The 14,124-nt window shown below is 48.5% G+C and overlaps 1 protein-coding gene across 1 annotated transcript; it reads right to left on the bottom strand.

Moving 5' to 3' along the window:
• Positions 1–696: 696 nt before the first annotated feature.
• On the bottom strand, positions 697–12,013 carry ANXA4 (annexin A4). Its single transcript, XM_071417817.1, has 13 exons — positions 11,930–12,013; positions 8,522–8,575; positions 7,357–7,432; positions 6,885–6,979; positions 6,513–6,626; positions 6,275–6,365; positions 5,372–5,451; positions 4,848–4,904; positions 4,356–4,449; positions 3,796–3,891; positions 3,308–3,366; positions 2,413–2,535; positions 697–2,156 (listed from the first exon to the last, which is right to left on the bottom strand). Exons 2-13 carry the CDS (start codon positions 8,522–8,524, stop codon positions 2,097–2,099), a joined length of 948 nt encoding a protein of 315 aa, XP_071273918.1. The 5' UTR covers positions 8,525–8,575; positions 11,930–12,013; the 3' UTR covers positions 697–2,096.
• Positions 12,014–14,124: the final 2,111 nt, after the last annotated feature.

The raw sequence follows: 14,124 nt of genomic DNA, 5'->3' as shown, positions 1-14,124 counted from the left end.
ATATATATCTATATATATCTCTATCTATCTATCTACACTCATAACCTATGTATGTCTATATAGATAGGTGATTATTAAGAAATATAAATATATATTTAAGAAATATGAAGAAATCTATTTAAGAAATATATTAGGAAATATATATTTCTTTTATATATATATAATATAACATATATTATATATTATAAATATTTATTTTTATATTATATATTTTTATATTATATATAGTATATATCTATATATTTAAGAATAAAGCACTACATTATATCTATATCTATATCTATCTATCTAGCTTTATTCTTAAATTACTCTTAGCCAGCGTTTAGCAAAGTTCCCATAAGCTGCTTTAGTAGAAAGCTCGGGAACCTTACTGAAACTTACTGAAACTTACTGAAACTTACTGAAACATAAACAAACTCTGATGGAGTTCAATGAACAAAACCTGGGAAAGAAACGTATTGTTGAGGTTGGACATCTGGACTGGAGAATGTGTGGACGACAAGGACAATTTCCAGAAACCAGAAGATAAAGCAGAGACACAGACTGAGTTTATGCGTTGGGAAGTCCTTACCGGAGGAAAAGGATACAAAGAAGACTAAAAACATGGATGAATTAGCATAAGAAGCAGCACTGCAGCCACTCCCCATCCAGAAGCTCGTTGTGTCCCCTCCCAGAACACACCATCGCAACGGGAAATACAGAAACAAATTCTTTATTCATTTTCCAACACTCTGAAACCCAACCTGAGCCAAGGCACTGAAACCCACCCCAGGCAGTACCTCTGCAGCTGCTGTGCTGGGCTTTCCCCTTCAGAAGAACCGGATAAAGCTCTGCCTCCTCTGCTGGCAAAACTCAGGAATGTGTCTCTAAAGGCAGCCCAGATAATAAGAAGAAAATTATTTTATTGGAGGCCACAGAGGCATCTCCCAATCCAGCCGGTTTTAGAGGAAAAGGAGGGATGGAATTGGGGTGTAGCCACCCCAGCATTGGAGCTTTGCCAATGCAGCCTCAGGATGATCCTTCAGAACAGGATTATTCACCAGCGGTAAAAAATACATTGCTAAGCCAAAGCAGGGTCCCATTTTTGGAGTGCAAACAGTGAGCAGTGTGCAGGGTCTGGGGGAGAAGTCTCTGCTGGGGACACCCACGTGAGGCCCAGCACAAACACGGGTCCCCTTTGGGACTGTGACATGGGGCAGGTGCCACTCAGTGTGGGAGATGTGGGCAGCTGTCCCAGGTGGCTCTGGGCAGCCACCTCAGGGACATTTGGGGACGTGTCCCAGGAAAATCTGGGGAGCTGCCCCAGCACCAGGCAGGTGATGTGGGGTTTGGGGACAGGTCATTCCTTAAAAGGCACAATTCCAATGACATCACTTTATCCACAGCAGGGTTTATAATATAACCCATATTATTTATACTCTCATGATCCAGCAGACAGACCAAAAACACAGGGCTGCTCTAACCAGGGCACCAAAAGGTTTTTCTCATGTCACCAGTGACAATTTCCCACCTACAGGCCTACAGGCAATATATACACACAGCACAGCCAGGCTGTTAATGCTCCACACTAACAGAGGCAAGTTAACATGTAAACGTGTTTGTATTTTAGATATTTGGTTTCTTTGTGTTTTAATTCTGCTGAAAAACTGGAGCAAACCCAGTTCTGCAGTCTCCATGTACCAATGAGGTTGGCTTTTCCCTGTGCAGCCTCTCACTCTCAGGTTTGCTTTAGTTGATTGATGCATTTTGCTGGTGAGCACAACAGCAGAGGGGCAGCTGCTCAGGAAACAACTTTTATACCTTTGGTTACAGCATTCTGTGCAAGTTGGGCTTCACCAGCCCAGTTAGTAGGCAAATGGGTGTTCCAAGCATAAAAGTGTATCAAAAGGGTTGACCAGAATGGCCACTATCTAACCAGAACATGAACTAACCTAGGTCAATAATCAGAGTAATTAATGAGGCATTGGAGAAAAAAAGAAAAAAAAAGAAAGAAATCTTTATCATGATTGGGCTCGATGATCTTAAAGGTGTTTTCCAACCTAAATCATTCTGTTATCAGCTGCTTCCCATCACCCAGCAGGTTCCCCAGGCCTCCTTTAATCCTCCCCACCACACAGCCTGAGCAGAACCTTCCTGTAGTCCCCTGAGCAGTCTCCCTAGAGAGAGCAGAAAAAGGGAACACCATTAGTTTTGCAGCTCCATGGCAAGCAGGATTCCTTTCACCATAAATGACTTATTGCAGTGTTTGTATCCTCTTTGACAACTTAATAACCAGGAACATTCAGGAAGATTTTCAGTGCATAAATGTAAAGTCTCCTTAATTCCACCTCCTCTACAATCCTCAGCTGTTGTTTTGAGGGTCTCCTTGGTGCTGCTTAGCAAACCCAGGTGTGTGTAAGACTCCGAGCTCACCTTAATGAAGGAGTGGAGTGATTTTCCATACATGGCCAGGAACTCCCTCCTGATGTAGAGCATGTCTACCTCAGCACGGGACACCATCACCCGGATCAGCGTGCTGTCATCAGTGCCCAGGCCCTGAGGGGACACAGCAGCAGCTGGGGACACAAGGGACACGCAGGGACAGGCACCGAGCCTTGGCCTGCCCTGCAACCCACTCCTGACGGGACCATTTGTGCATTAATGCAGGCATCCATTGCCAGCTCTGAGCCTCCTGAAGGAAAAGAGCTCCACAGAAAACCTCTGAGATTCCTGAAGGAAAAGAGCTCCACAGAAAAACTCTGAGATTCCTGAAGGAAAAGAGCTCCACAGAAAACCTCTGAGCCTCCTGAAGGAAAAGAGCTCCATATAAAACCTCTGAGCTTCTTTAAGGAAAAGAGCTCCACAGAAAACCTCTGAGCTTCCTGAAGGAAAAGAGCTCCATAGAAAACCTCTGAGCTTCCTGAAGGAAAAGAGCTCCACAGAAAACCTCTGAGATTCCTGAAGGAAAAGAGCTCCACAGAAAAACTCTGAGATTCCTGAAGGAAAAGAGCTCCACAGAAAACCTCTGAGCCTCCTGAAGGAAAAGAGCTCCATATAAAACCTCTGAGCTTCTTTAAGGAAAAGAGCTCCACAGAAAACCTCTGAGCTTCCTGAAGGAAAAGAGCTCCATAGAAAACCTCTGAGCTTCCTGAAGGAAAAGAGCTCCACAGAAAACCTCTGAGATTCCTGAAGGAAAAGAGCTCCACAGAAAACCTCAGACCTCTTTCTTTTTTCCCCCCAATTAACACAGTTTCTTTTTGTCTAATTGCTGTCATGCTGTTGACTTAAGCATGGAGAGGCAGGGGGGAAAATAGCAAAATCTCTTTACCTTCATAGATTTGTACAATCTTTCAGCAAAATAAGCAGGTTTATTCCTCATGCACTTTACTGTAAGGGAGACAAGAACAAGATAATTAAAATCAATAAACACTGAAGGATAAAGTCTTCCAAACCCTTCCAGCACTTTCTCAGTGCAGATATTTATTCTGTAAAAATGCAACTCAACAAGCACAGTGCAGACATCAGAGTCAGTGACCTGCTGTCAATTGATGTGTCCATGCACAGCAATAAAATATTTTTAAGGATTTAAAACTTCCACACAGCAAATGCCCTCTGCCAAAGCATCCCTTGGCAGAGAAATATAAAGCACAGAGCCTTCTTACCAGGCCTTTGCATCTGCAAAGATTAAAACACTGTGGCTTGTAAAACAGTGAAAAAGAATGTGCCTCCTGAAGCTGTGCAAACAGTCAGGGCAAGAGACAGTATCTTTAATTATTTAATTAGTTTGTAGACAAAGATTAAAAGCAGGGAACTCACCCACAGCTAACAGAGCATCCTCAAGGTCTCCTGACATCTCGGATTTAATGCTGTCTGTGATGTCCTTATTAGCAATCACTCTGTACACATCAAAAACTAGGGGGAAGAGTTGGATAAAAGAGCCCAGTGAGCTGCTTCAGTGTGTACCCCCCGAGGATCACTTTGCAAGATCAAGCTCCTCAGAGCCTGTACAAACACTGCACCATTACCCTGACATTGTAACTAAATCAGGGCTGCCCCTCAGAAATAATTCATTTTAATTATCAGCTGTCTTGCTAATTAGCCTACCACTGCTGCAAGGATTTTCCAGAACTGCTCTTTAATGCAGACAGTTTCCATGCTTAGCTCTGTCCCATGGGAGACACACTTCATTATCTCCAATTCACAGGCTAGAGGAAGTTGGATGGGTGTTTTACTCAACTCCCATTTTGGATCAACTGGCCCTGAGAGTATCTGTTGTCTCAGGAAGGGATCACAACCAGTTAATGAACAAGTAAAAAGCTCCTACAAAGCACTGTCCTCAAAGCAGGGAAAAGCCCAGGACACCAGAGAGGTCCTACCTCTGAGCAGGTGGCACCTGTTCCTTGTGCAGAGGATGGACGTGAACTGCACCTCATCTGTTCCCCATTTCTTCTCCCCAGCTTCATACAGGGCCTGCAAGACATGAACAAAGCGGGGTTAACTGAGGACACCAGGTGTATATAATGAGATTTTTACTCATAGAACCATTTGGGCTGGCAAAGCCCTCTGAGGTCACTGAGTTCACCACTAACTCATGTCCCCAAGTGCCACATTTGCATGGCTGTTGAATCCCCTCAGGGATGGGGACTCCACCCCTGCCTGGACAGACTGTGCCAGAGCTGGACAACTCTTTTGGGGGAAAAATATTTCCTAATATCCAATCAAGTCTTCACCTGGGGCACTGCTGACTAGCACAACTTCAGGTTTACTCATCTACCTTGAGAAAAAGAGGTCTATAAACAGCAGGGATTCACCACACATCACAAATACAAACCCAGACAGTTCTTACCAGGGAGCAAATTGCTACACACCTGAGCATCTTGTTGAGCAAGGGCCTCATCCACAAATGTTCCCTCATCTCTGTTGCCCTGCAGTAATACAAGGATGAAAAACTCATTTCAACAGAGCAACTAATGGAAGTAAGTCCTGCTAATTCCCCATTCAAAACCAGTTACTGGAGATGTATAATGGGACTCTTAACATTGAGTAATGGGTTACAAATACAGCAAAACATAATTCAGATGTGATTGTTACTTTTTTTTTTGGAACAGGCAGCCATCCACTTTAATAGAAAGAGCATATGGCATTAAGGCATGGCAGAGTAAAGCTGCCCTCCCTGCAGAAGCTGGGGTGAAGTGCTGGCAAGGTGAAATACAAGGGAAGTGAAACAGCAGCCAGCCTGAAGCACCTCTGTGGGAAATGGATTTATAGGAAATTCTCCAAGCCTGGCAGAAGGCTCACAAAGTGTGCATCTGTATGCAAACGTTGAGGTAAGAAATGAGTGAGGGATGCCCAGCAGATGTTGACCCCTGTTACTGCCCTGCCCTGGACTCACCGTGGCCAGGGACACGAGGACCCTGCGGAACAGGGAGGATGTGTCAGAGACAATGTCGTCCTCCAGGGTGGAGCCGTACTCTGCCAGAGCACACACACACACACACAGAGCACATCTGTTACCAACAGCTCACAGGATACAGGATTTGCTGCACAGAGCACATCTGTTACCAACAGCTCACAGGATATGGGATTTGCTGCACAGAGCACATCTGTTACCAACAGCTCACAGGATACAGGATTTGCTGCACAGAGCACATCTGTTACCAACAGCTCACAGGATATGGGATTTGCTGCACAGAGCACATCTGTTACCAACAGCTCACAGGATACGGGATTTCTGACTGGGAACAGACCCACAAGCATCAGCAAGTCCAGCTCCTGGGCCTGCACAGAACCATCCTCAGGCGTTCCACCATGGCCCAACACTCCTTGAGCTCCATCAGGATTGCTGCTGGGACCACTGTTCTACGGAGCCTGTTCCAGTGCCCAGCCACCCTCGGGGTGAAGAACCTTTTTCTAACATCCTAAACTGTCCCCAGGATTTGAATTACCTCAGCAGTGCAGCACAGGGGGACAGGCATGTCCTGCTGGCCACACTGTGACTAGGACAAGCCAGGATGCCCTTGCCCTTCTTGGCTTTCATCACAGCAATCCAGCCATCATATTGAGTGCTGCAGGGCAAAATTCAGAAGCACAGCCAGGATAAAACTGGCAAAAGATGCACCATGCATAGACCTCCGGCTGACAGACATAACCACCCCAGCCCATGACATCAACTCAATTCCTGGGTGTAATTCTAGTCCCTGGTGCTGGCAGACCCTTGTCCTGCCTCTCCACACAGCCCTGCACACACACAGAGGTGGCTTTTGAGCCAGTGAGGAATTGCAGAGCAGCTACATACGGAGTTTGTAGTTCTCGTTGATGTGCCGAATCTCGGCGTTGGTGCGAGAAGCCAGGATTTCAATCAGGCAGCCTTCATCTGTCCCTGCTCCCTAGGGAATCACAGAGACAACACTGTGACAGCCAGGACTCCTGTTTATTAGCTATGGCTTAATAAGAAATTAATAATTCATATCCAATTATGGTATTGCATACTGAATTGACCGTAAGTCTTGCGACATAAAAAAGGATTTCCAAACCTTTAGAGCCCTCCTCAGTTCATGCACGTCATACATGATGGTAGGAGTCATCAAACCAATGATCACCCTTTCAAAATTCCCACTCAGCTCAGACTTCAAGTCATCAATCAAATCCTAGCAATCAGAAAGAGAAGAAAGGAGAAAAAGACAGGGCCTTTGAGAAGAGGAAGAACTCGTTCAATGCTTTTTTTGGGTGAACAGTTACTCTGAAGTGAACAAGAACAAAAAATCTTGGCCAAGGAAAGCTTGTGCTCAGTGCCAATCCTGTTCTTGTGGAGACTGGGATGTTCTTCACATTTCACCCAAGTGGTACAACCAAAAAATCCCCATCTCCCAACTAGAGGCACACACTGATCTCTGCAGAGCACCTACCCTGCCAATAGTGCTTTTATAGGTGATCAGAACTTGCTGACGTTGGGAAACGTTCAGTTTGGTCAAGGTCTCAATGATGGCGTCCTCATCCGTGCCTGGAAGGAACCAAACAGAACCAGTCAAGCTGCTTGTAGCAGAACCAGAGGCTTGCTCTGGCCCTGCCCAGGGTGTGCCACTGGCCACACAACCTTACACACGTCCTTGCACAACCTGGGTCTCATCTGTGCACGAGGGCCTCAGCCCAGCAGCACCACAGCACAGACAGAGAAAACAAGAGCCTGGCTGAAGATGTTTCTGTGGCCAAGACTTGGATTTCCAAGGGGTTCAAGTTGCCCGATTCCCTCCAGTGCCCTCACAAGGCAGTGAGGTGATGCAAATGGCTGAACTTCCCCTCCAAAAAAACCACCAGCAAAAACCTTCCCAACCAGCAGAGCTAAAAAAGAAAGTTCAGCAGTGGAGGGAGACAACTTACCAAGGCCCTTCATGGCCTTCCTTAGTGCCTGTGCTTCTTGCTCAGCACTGAAAGCTGAGACACCCTTGACTGTTGCCTAAAGCCAAAGGAGAGGAGTTATGAAAAGCAGTCACAAAGTGAGACATTCACAGAGTAGAGCTGAATTAAAAAAAAAAAAAAAGACAATTCAAAAGATGCAACCATCTCTTTGGGAAAGTGACAGCAAGTAAAGTCTACCCTCCAAACATGAGTGATTTTATACCAGGTTCCATCCATTCCAAAAATGAAATGGTTTGTTCCAGCAGGACTTCCCAGCCACATAAGAAATAAGCTACAGGGACACAACTGAAAAGAGAAAATACCTTAATGTGGCTGCCCATGCAGAATCTGTTTTCCAGCTAAATAAGGGCACTGCCAGACATCTCTGTTCAGTGCAGCTTCTTCCCAGCAGTTTTCCATGTAAATCACAGAAGAAGCTGTTCCCAGCAAAGCCCCATTCCTGACTTCTCTAAGAGCAGTCAAGGACCATCATTTTGCTAAATAACACACCAGGAAGTGCAGTGTTTTACCCTAAATGGTGACTCACAAACAGATTTCTCCTGCCTTTGGTCTAGTGCAATTTCTGGGGAAATACACTTTTCTTGCAAAGCTCCTCATGTTCCCAAGAAAATCAGCAGTGGTAAAAGTACCACTTAACATTCAATGGGCAAAAAGTGTTTCCCTGGCCCTGGAAGTGTTCCAGGCCTGGCTGGATGGGGTTTGGAGCAGCCTGGGACAGTGGGAGGTGTCCCTGCCCATGGCTGGAGATGGAACTGGATGATGTTTAAAGTTCCTTTCAACCCAAACCATTCCAAGATTCTGTAATAACAACCATAGAAATGGCTGCCTTGTAGGCTCAACCTGGAAAGAATAATATGCCTAGGAAGCTTATCTGGAGAAATTAATGTTCTTTGAATTATTTGAATATCTGATCTGGTTTTCCATTAACTCCCCAAAGGCAAAAGCCTGTATGTGTGGGTCATTCTCCTCTAGAATGAGGAAGCAGAGAGAAGTGATAAATTCACCCCCATGAAGGGCAGACAGTGACTGTTCTTCCTGCTGTGTCCTTATCTGAGCTCCACTCCCACGTTTATCAGGCCAGAGCAAAGGCTTGGCACAGCCTGGCACAGCAAACACACTCACTCACCATCCTGCTCAGATCTGCTCAATCTGTTATTGTCTGTGTCCAGGGCACTGACAGCTGCAATAATAAAACACAGGGAGTGTTAGTTTTCTAGCAAATTATTAATAGAATACACCTTCCCTCGAAGGTTAATGAGGCTGGTTAATAACCATCTAATTCTTTGAGAAATAAAGCAGCATTGAGCAGCCCAAGTGAACACCCAGGGCAGCTTCCCAGAGTGTCCAGCCCTGCTTTGATCACACAGCACAGGGCCAGGGCCAGGCTGGGAGGGATGTGATTAGCACTGCTAATTTAATGGCATTCTCTATTGCCTGTCTGACAGCCTGGCTGAGGCTATGAGGAGAGGCAGACAGTGATGTCCTGGGGCAAAGAAAATAGACTTGATTCCCATGTTCTCCAAAATACATGGCTTTGACCTTGGCAGGTGAGAGCCTGAGGGTGAGCAGGGTGAGGGTGAGCAGGGTGAGGATGAGCAGGGTGAGGATGAGGATGAGCAGGGTGAGGATGAGCAGGGTGAGGGTGAGCAGGGTGAGAATGAAGCAGGCAGAGGACAGAGCAGGGTAAGGATGGAGCAGGGTGAGGGTGAGCAGGGTGAGGGTGAGCAGGGTGAGGATGGAGCAGGGTGAGGATGAGCAGGGTGAGGATGAAGCTGGGTGAGGAATAAGCAGGCTGAGATTGCCCACACAGCCCTAACCCTTCATGGATCCTGCCTGGGAGGCAGAGACACCCTGGTGTAGGTGAGCACACAAAGGATAACCTCACCTCAGCACTGGGCAGGAGAATGACTTTCCCTCTCATCTTAATAGGACATTTTATATTCAACATCCTCTCAGTTTGGTGCATTGTGTCCTTCCTTGTAGGGCTGTAGTTTTAACTGACAAAACCCTCCCAAACCCCCAAAGCTTCCCTGCCATCTGCCCAGGGTTTTTAGTTCTGTTCACAGTTTTGTTTGCAATCAGAGAGCCTTTGCATGAGCACACCCAACTTTTCCTGAGTCCCTGATCCCTTGGCAGGCTGTACCAGGACAAGGTTCACTTCCTCTGCATCGCAGCAGAGGAGTTGGAAAGGCAGACTCAAAGAGATACCTACGTACAGTAGGGTTGAATTCATAAAAAATAAACTCAAAAGATGCAAACACGGTGACAGCAAGTCAAGTCCACCCACCAAATGTGTGGTTTTATTCCAGGGTTGCGCAAGTTCTCCCATGAAAGTCCTGAAGCAGAAGCAGAGGTGCCAGCAGTGAATGACATCTCTCCCCAATTCTCCTCGTGGTGCTCTCCACAGCCCAGACAGTTGTGCAAGACCAGGAGTGTTTGCTCCTGCTCCACACGACTCCCACAGACCAGGAATGCACAGGGCGAGCTGCTCAGGCCCTAGGTAGGAGCTGCTCAGGCCAGGTAACTCTCCTGGGTGCACCTCTACCTCACTGCACCCTCTGCAATCAGGCAACACACATCAATTATTAGTGCTGAGTGTGCTTTCTTTCATTGATCATAAATTCCAGCTATCACGGTATGACCTAGACCTCAGAAAAGTCAGCTTTGCTCTTCTCTAATCTTTCTACGGAAGTCAAAAGCCAATTTTATTTGCTTTAGTCAGATGGGCTCCAAATTTCACTGCTGTTTTTGTGATGGAGCTGGTCTGTACACAGAAGCAGGAATATCAGACAGGCTGGTTTAGCAAGTCAATTAGAGGGCAAAATAAAGGTCAAGGGAAAGGGAAGCAGGGAAATTCTGAGCTGGCAGAAGGAAACCAAAGCATGAGGAGAGGCTGCATGTACTGCACTCAAGGCATAATCCTCTCACAACATCCATTAATAGCAGAAATACCCTGCTGAATATTGACTGCAAGACTCTGATTTCTTCATCCTGGGCACACCACTGGGAATTGAAAGAGCAGAGCACTGGCAAGGCAGCAGTGCAAAGCCACTGCTCAGTCTGCAAGCACTGGTTTGCTCCTGGTGCATTTCTGTGTGAGATGAGCACTGAGGTTACAGGTGGGAGAGCTCAGCCAGGCTGTCCCGCAGTGCCCCTGTAACCCCCTCACAGCTGAAGGGCTCTGCAGGAGCTGCTCATGCTGGGGCTTCCGATGAATGAAACTCTCCTAAGCCACCCTTTGGCAAGCAGAGAGAGAGGGAATTGCTCAGCAGATTTGCCAGCGCTCAGCAGCTTAACACAATTCCTGGTGTGCAGCACAGTCAGGGAAAAACAGCTCCAGGACAGGAACAATACTTCACTCTGTGTTTTGAAGAATTAAACTGTGCATGCAAGAGTCAGCCAGCCAGTGCTATGGTCCTGATGTTATTTGCTTCACCCCAGAATAAAGGCCTGGTACAATAAAGCTGGCAGAGAACAAGCTCAAAACACCGTGCCCAGGTGACAGAGTGCAAGTGTAAGAGGCATCCCTCCCATTACTCAATGTTTTTTCCATGGATGATCTTTCCCTGGCAGGATTTATCAGCTAAACAGCCAGTTTTAAGTCCATATCAAACATTGTCTAAAAGCTGAATAAACCTGATTTATCAGGAAAGTGCTGACACTATGACATGTGCTGGCCAGTTCAAGTTTGGGCTTGCACACAGTCAGGTTTTCCTGACTATGCTCGGAGCACACACACAGGAACAACCAAGGAAAGTTCCAACAGCTTAAGAGGATATAAACACAGGCGTTTCCCCTCCCAGTCTGAGCTCGCAGCGTTGCCAGTCCTACACCTCGGCTCTGGATGGAAACCCACCGCTTGGCGACCCTTTTCCTTGTGAGGCAAACCCTGGACCTGTCCGACGAGTTCCCACGTTGGGTGCACGTTTACCCAAACACGACCCACGCCCAGCGCCGGATGAGCTTTTCCAGAGCTCGGTGATAGCTCGGGGATTGCTCGGGGATTGCTCGGGGATTGCTCGGGGATTGCCTGCTTGTTCCGGTGTGCGGGACGAGCCCCCCGGGCTGTGCCGGGGCTGGTGCTGTGCCCGGGCTGGGGCTGGGGCTCGCCGCAGGGTCGGACCCCGAGTTCGCAGCCAGGACAGGATCTGCCACGAGCCCCGAGACAGCTGAGCTATCCCAGCGCCTCCCACACAATGACCTTTATCTGTCCACCGCCCTCAGAAGGAATAAAACCGCGATTCTTACCGCTTTGTAAGCCCCATTCAGCCTGTGCGCGCCCCCCGAGCCGTGCCCTCGGCACCCACCAGGAACCAAAGCCCGCACTCGCTGTGCCCGGGGAAGGTCAGCCCTTCCTCCATCCCAAACCGCCCCCTGTCCTCGCTCAGCCCGGCCCGGGCTGCCCCAGCCCCGCGGCAGCGCTGGCATCGCCCGCCCGGGGCCGAGCGCTGCAAAGGGCGATCGGCGCCTTCCGGGCAGCGCCAGCCGGGCAGCCCCGTGCCCACGCCACGGAGAACGCCTGGCACTCACTCACCTGCTGTCCCGCGGGTCCCTGGCACGGGCGGGCAGAGCTGCGGTGGCTGTCCCGGGTGGCCAAGTCCCCGCCCTGGCGACACGCGGCAGTGACGTGCGGGAGCTCCCGCCCTGCCCTGCCCATCCCTGAGCCCTTGGGTGCGATCCAGAGCGGGGAGAAGCTCCCGGGAAGCCTCCCTCGCCCCGCACGTTCGGGATGCAACCCCAAAGTGTACTTTAGGGGTTACGCGGAGGGCTGGCGGCTTGGGATGGATTCCCTGTCCAAGTCCCGGAGCAGAGCGGCTGTGCCTGCAGGCTCCGGTCTCTCACTCCTGCCTGCAGCAGGGCACGGCCGAGGGGGGAGCGATGGCAACGGCGCCGCGGGGCACACGGGCAGCAAAACCCTCGAGCGAGAAATCCCGTTCCTCCCCCGGTGTTGTCTGTGGGGATTCCTGATCTGTATCGTGCCTCCCGTGCTCCCACAGCACCTCTCTGGCTCTTCAACACCTTCACTCCTTGTCTAAGAACTCTGCATCGCAAACAGCCATGGTTTCAGTTAGGATGGGTCTTTGCACAACAATTATTCATTTTGCCCCTATAAATGGCAGTGCCCTCAAGCCAAACCCCTTCAGGCAAAGGGACTTCAGTTTTACCCTTCCAGGGTCAGCCATGGACATGGTCACAGGGCTGACAGAGGGAAGTCAGCCTTGCAATAGAGATTCCTTGTCTTCAAGTGTTATCCTCAGCACCTTAGGTCTCCTCTGATGCCAAACGTGCTGTTATTATCATGGGTAAGCCAAGCCTCTCAGCTTTTTCCAGCTCACAGGACAGCTCTGTCTCATCCCTGTGCCTCTCTGGCCATGCTCCTTTGCTGGAAGGGACCTAAATTTAGCAGCCTGGATGTGGGCAGGCTGTGCCTCAGTGAGCATGTCTGTGTGGGTTATTTATTACAGCTCCTGCTGCAGCTCAGCTCCCAAAGCAGCTCCACAGAGCCCAGCACCTACTGCTGATGCAAGGGGATGGACCAGGGGAGCAGAAAAGCCAGGCTCAAGCCTCAAGCCCTCTCCTTGTGCACTGCAGAGCCTCTTTCCTTGCAGAATCTGGCACCTGACCCTGACCAGGATTCGGTGTGGACCAGCCCATACAAACTCTTGCTGAGGAGAAACTTTTCTCTTTCCTACATCTGTGAAAGTTTCCATTCTCAGCCCTTCCTCTCACGTCAGCAGTCCCTGCTTTGGGCCCATTTTAATCCCCCAGCAGAATTGCTGTGTTTCTCCATCTTACATTGCCAGGGATGTTTTTAGCCTGGGTATTTTCATCCTTCTGTTTGCTTCCCAGTCTCTTCAGCCCTCAGGACTGGAAGGCTCTGTCACTGCACTCACTGGTATATGCAATAGTAATTATTTAATACCATAAGTTATTAATTTTCTTTACAAATTAGTTAAATATTGCAGCAATCCTCCCATTCATTATTTTCACAGTTTAACCTTTTCTTTCCCCCTGGGAGAGGCACCAAGTAGGAGGAATACTTGAAGATACAAAGTGTTTGTGTGGAAGTTTTTGGCTGCCTGGAATGAGTCATGTAGGTGTATTCCATGCAGCAGCCAGATCTGACACATCACACAGCCAAGTTCCCTGTAATCATGGCTGGTTATGGGTGCTGGCTCCAAAGCCATCTGATCCAGTCACGGATATTTGGACCAGAAAGGAAAACAAAAAGGCACAAAAGCTTCTGAGCATGCTGAGAGCTGTCTGAGCTTCTCTGGAAGGTGGATAGAATGGCAGGGGGTTTAAGGAACTCAGCTGTACCTTGCTCCAGGAGCTGCTCCCTCCAGGAAGGTGAAGGGTTGGTGCTGTATTTTCCTAGACAAGGTTCAGGTGACAAAGCTTTGTCTCTCCAGGGGTCCTTTGTGCAGGGTCTGCTCAACTTTCAGCTTTGTCTTCATCTCTGAGAGGATGGGAAGGCTGTGGTTATTCTCCAGTACCTCCAGCTGAGGGATATCACTGGCTGGCTTAGTGATAGCTTTGCTGTCCTTGCATGAAAAGAGGGACAGCAGGGGACAAGCCCACAGTCCCTCTCCGTGCAGTGACAGGGCACGTTGCTCTTCTGTTCACAGATACTTCATTTCTCCTTTCAATGATTCTAACCAGCCTTGGTTTAAAGCCCTTGACCCCCCAGACTTTACTCAGTTACACACATGCTTCCTATTCCCATTC

The sequence above is a fragment of the Agelaius tricolor genome, unplaced genomic scaffold (assembly GCF_023055355.1).
Source record: "Agelaius tricolor isolate 1412-34295 unplaced genomic scaffold, bAgeTri1.0.p SCAF_70, whole genome shotgun sequence".
Classification (NCBI taxonomy): Eukaryota; Metazoa; Chordata; class Aves; order Passeriformes; family Icteridae; genus Agelaius; species Agelaius tricolor.
Note: the sequence above shows the minus strand (reverse complement) of the source record. Positions and strands in the feature narration are given on the sequence as shown.

Bases quoted from the DNA above. Each gene is read 5' to 3' on its own strand.
- ANXA4 (XM_071417817.1), bottom strand. The intron at 4,450-4,847 runs GTGTGTAGCAAT...CATGTCTTGCAG, and splicing joins TTGCTCAACAAGATGCTCAG to GCCCTGTATGAAGCTGGGGA. The intron at 3,892-4,355 runs GTAGGACCTCTC...TCTTCCCCCTAG, and splicing joins CAGGTGCCACCTGCTCAGAG to TTTTTGATGTGTACAGAGTG.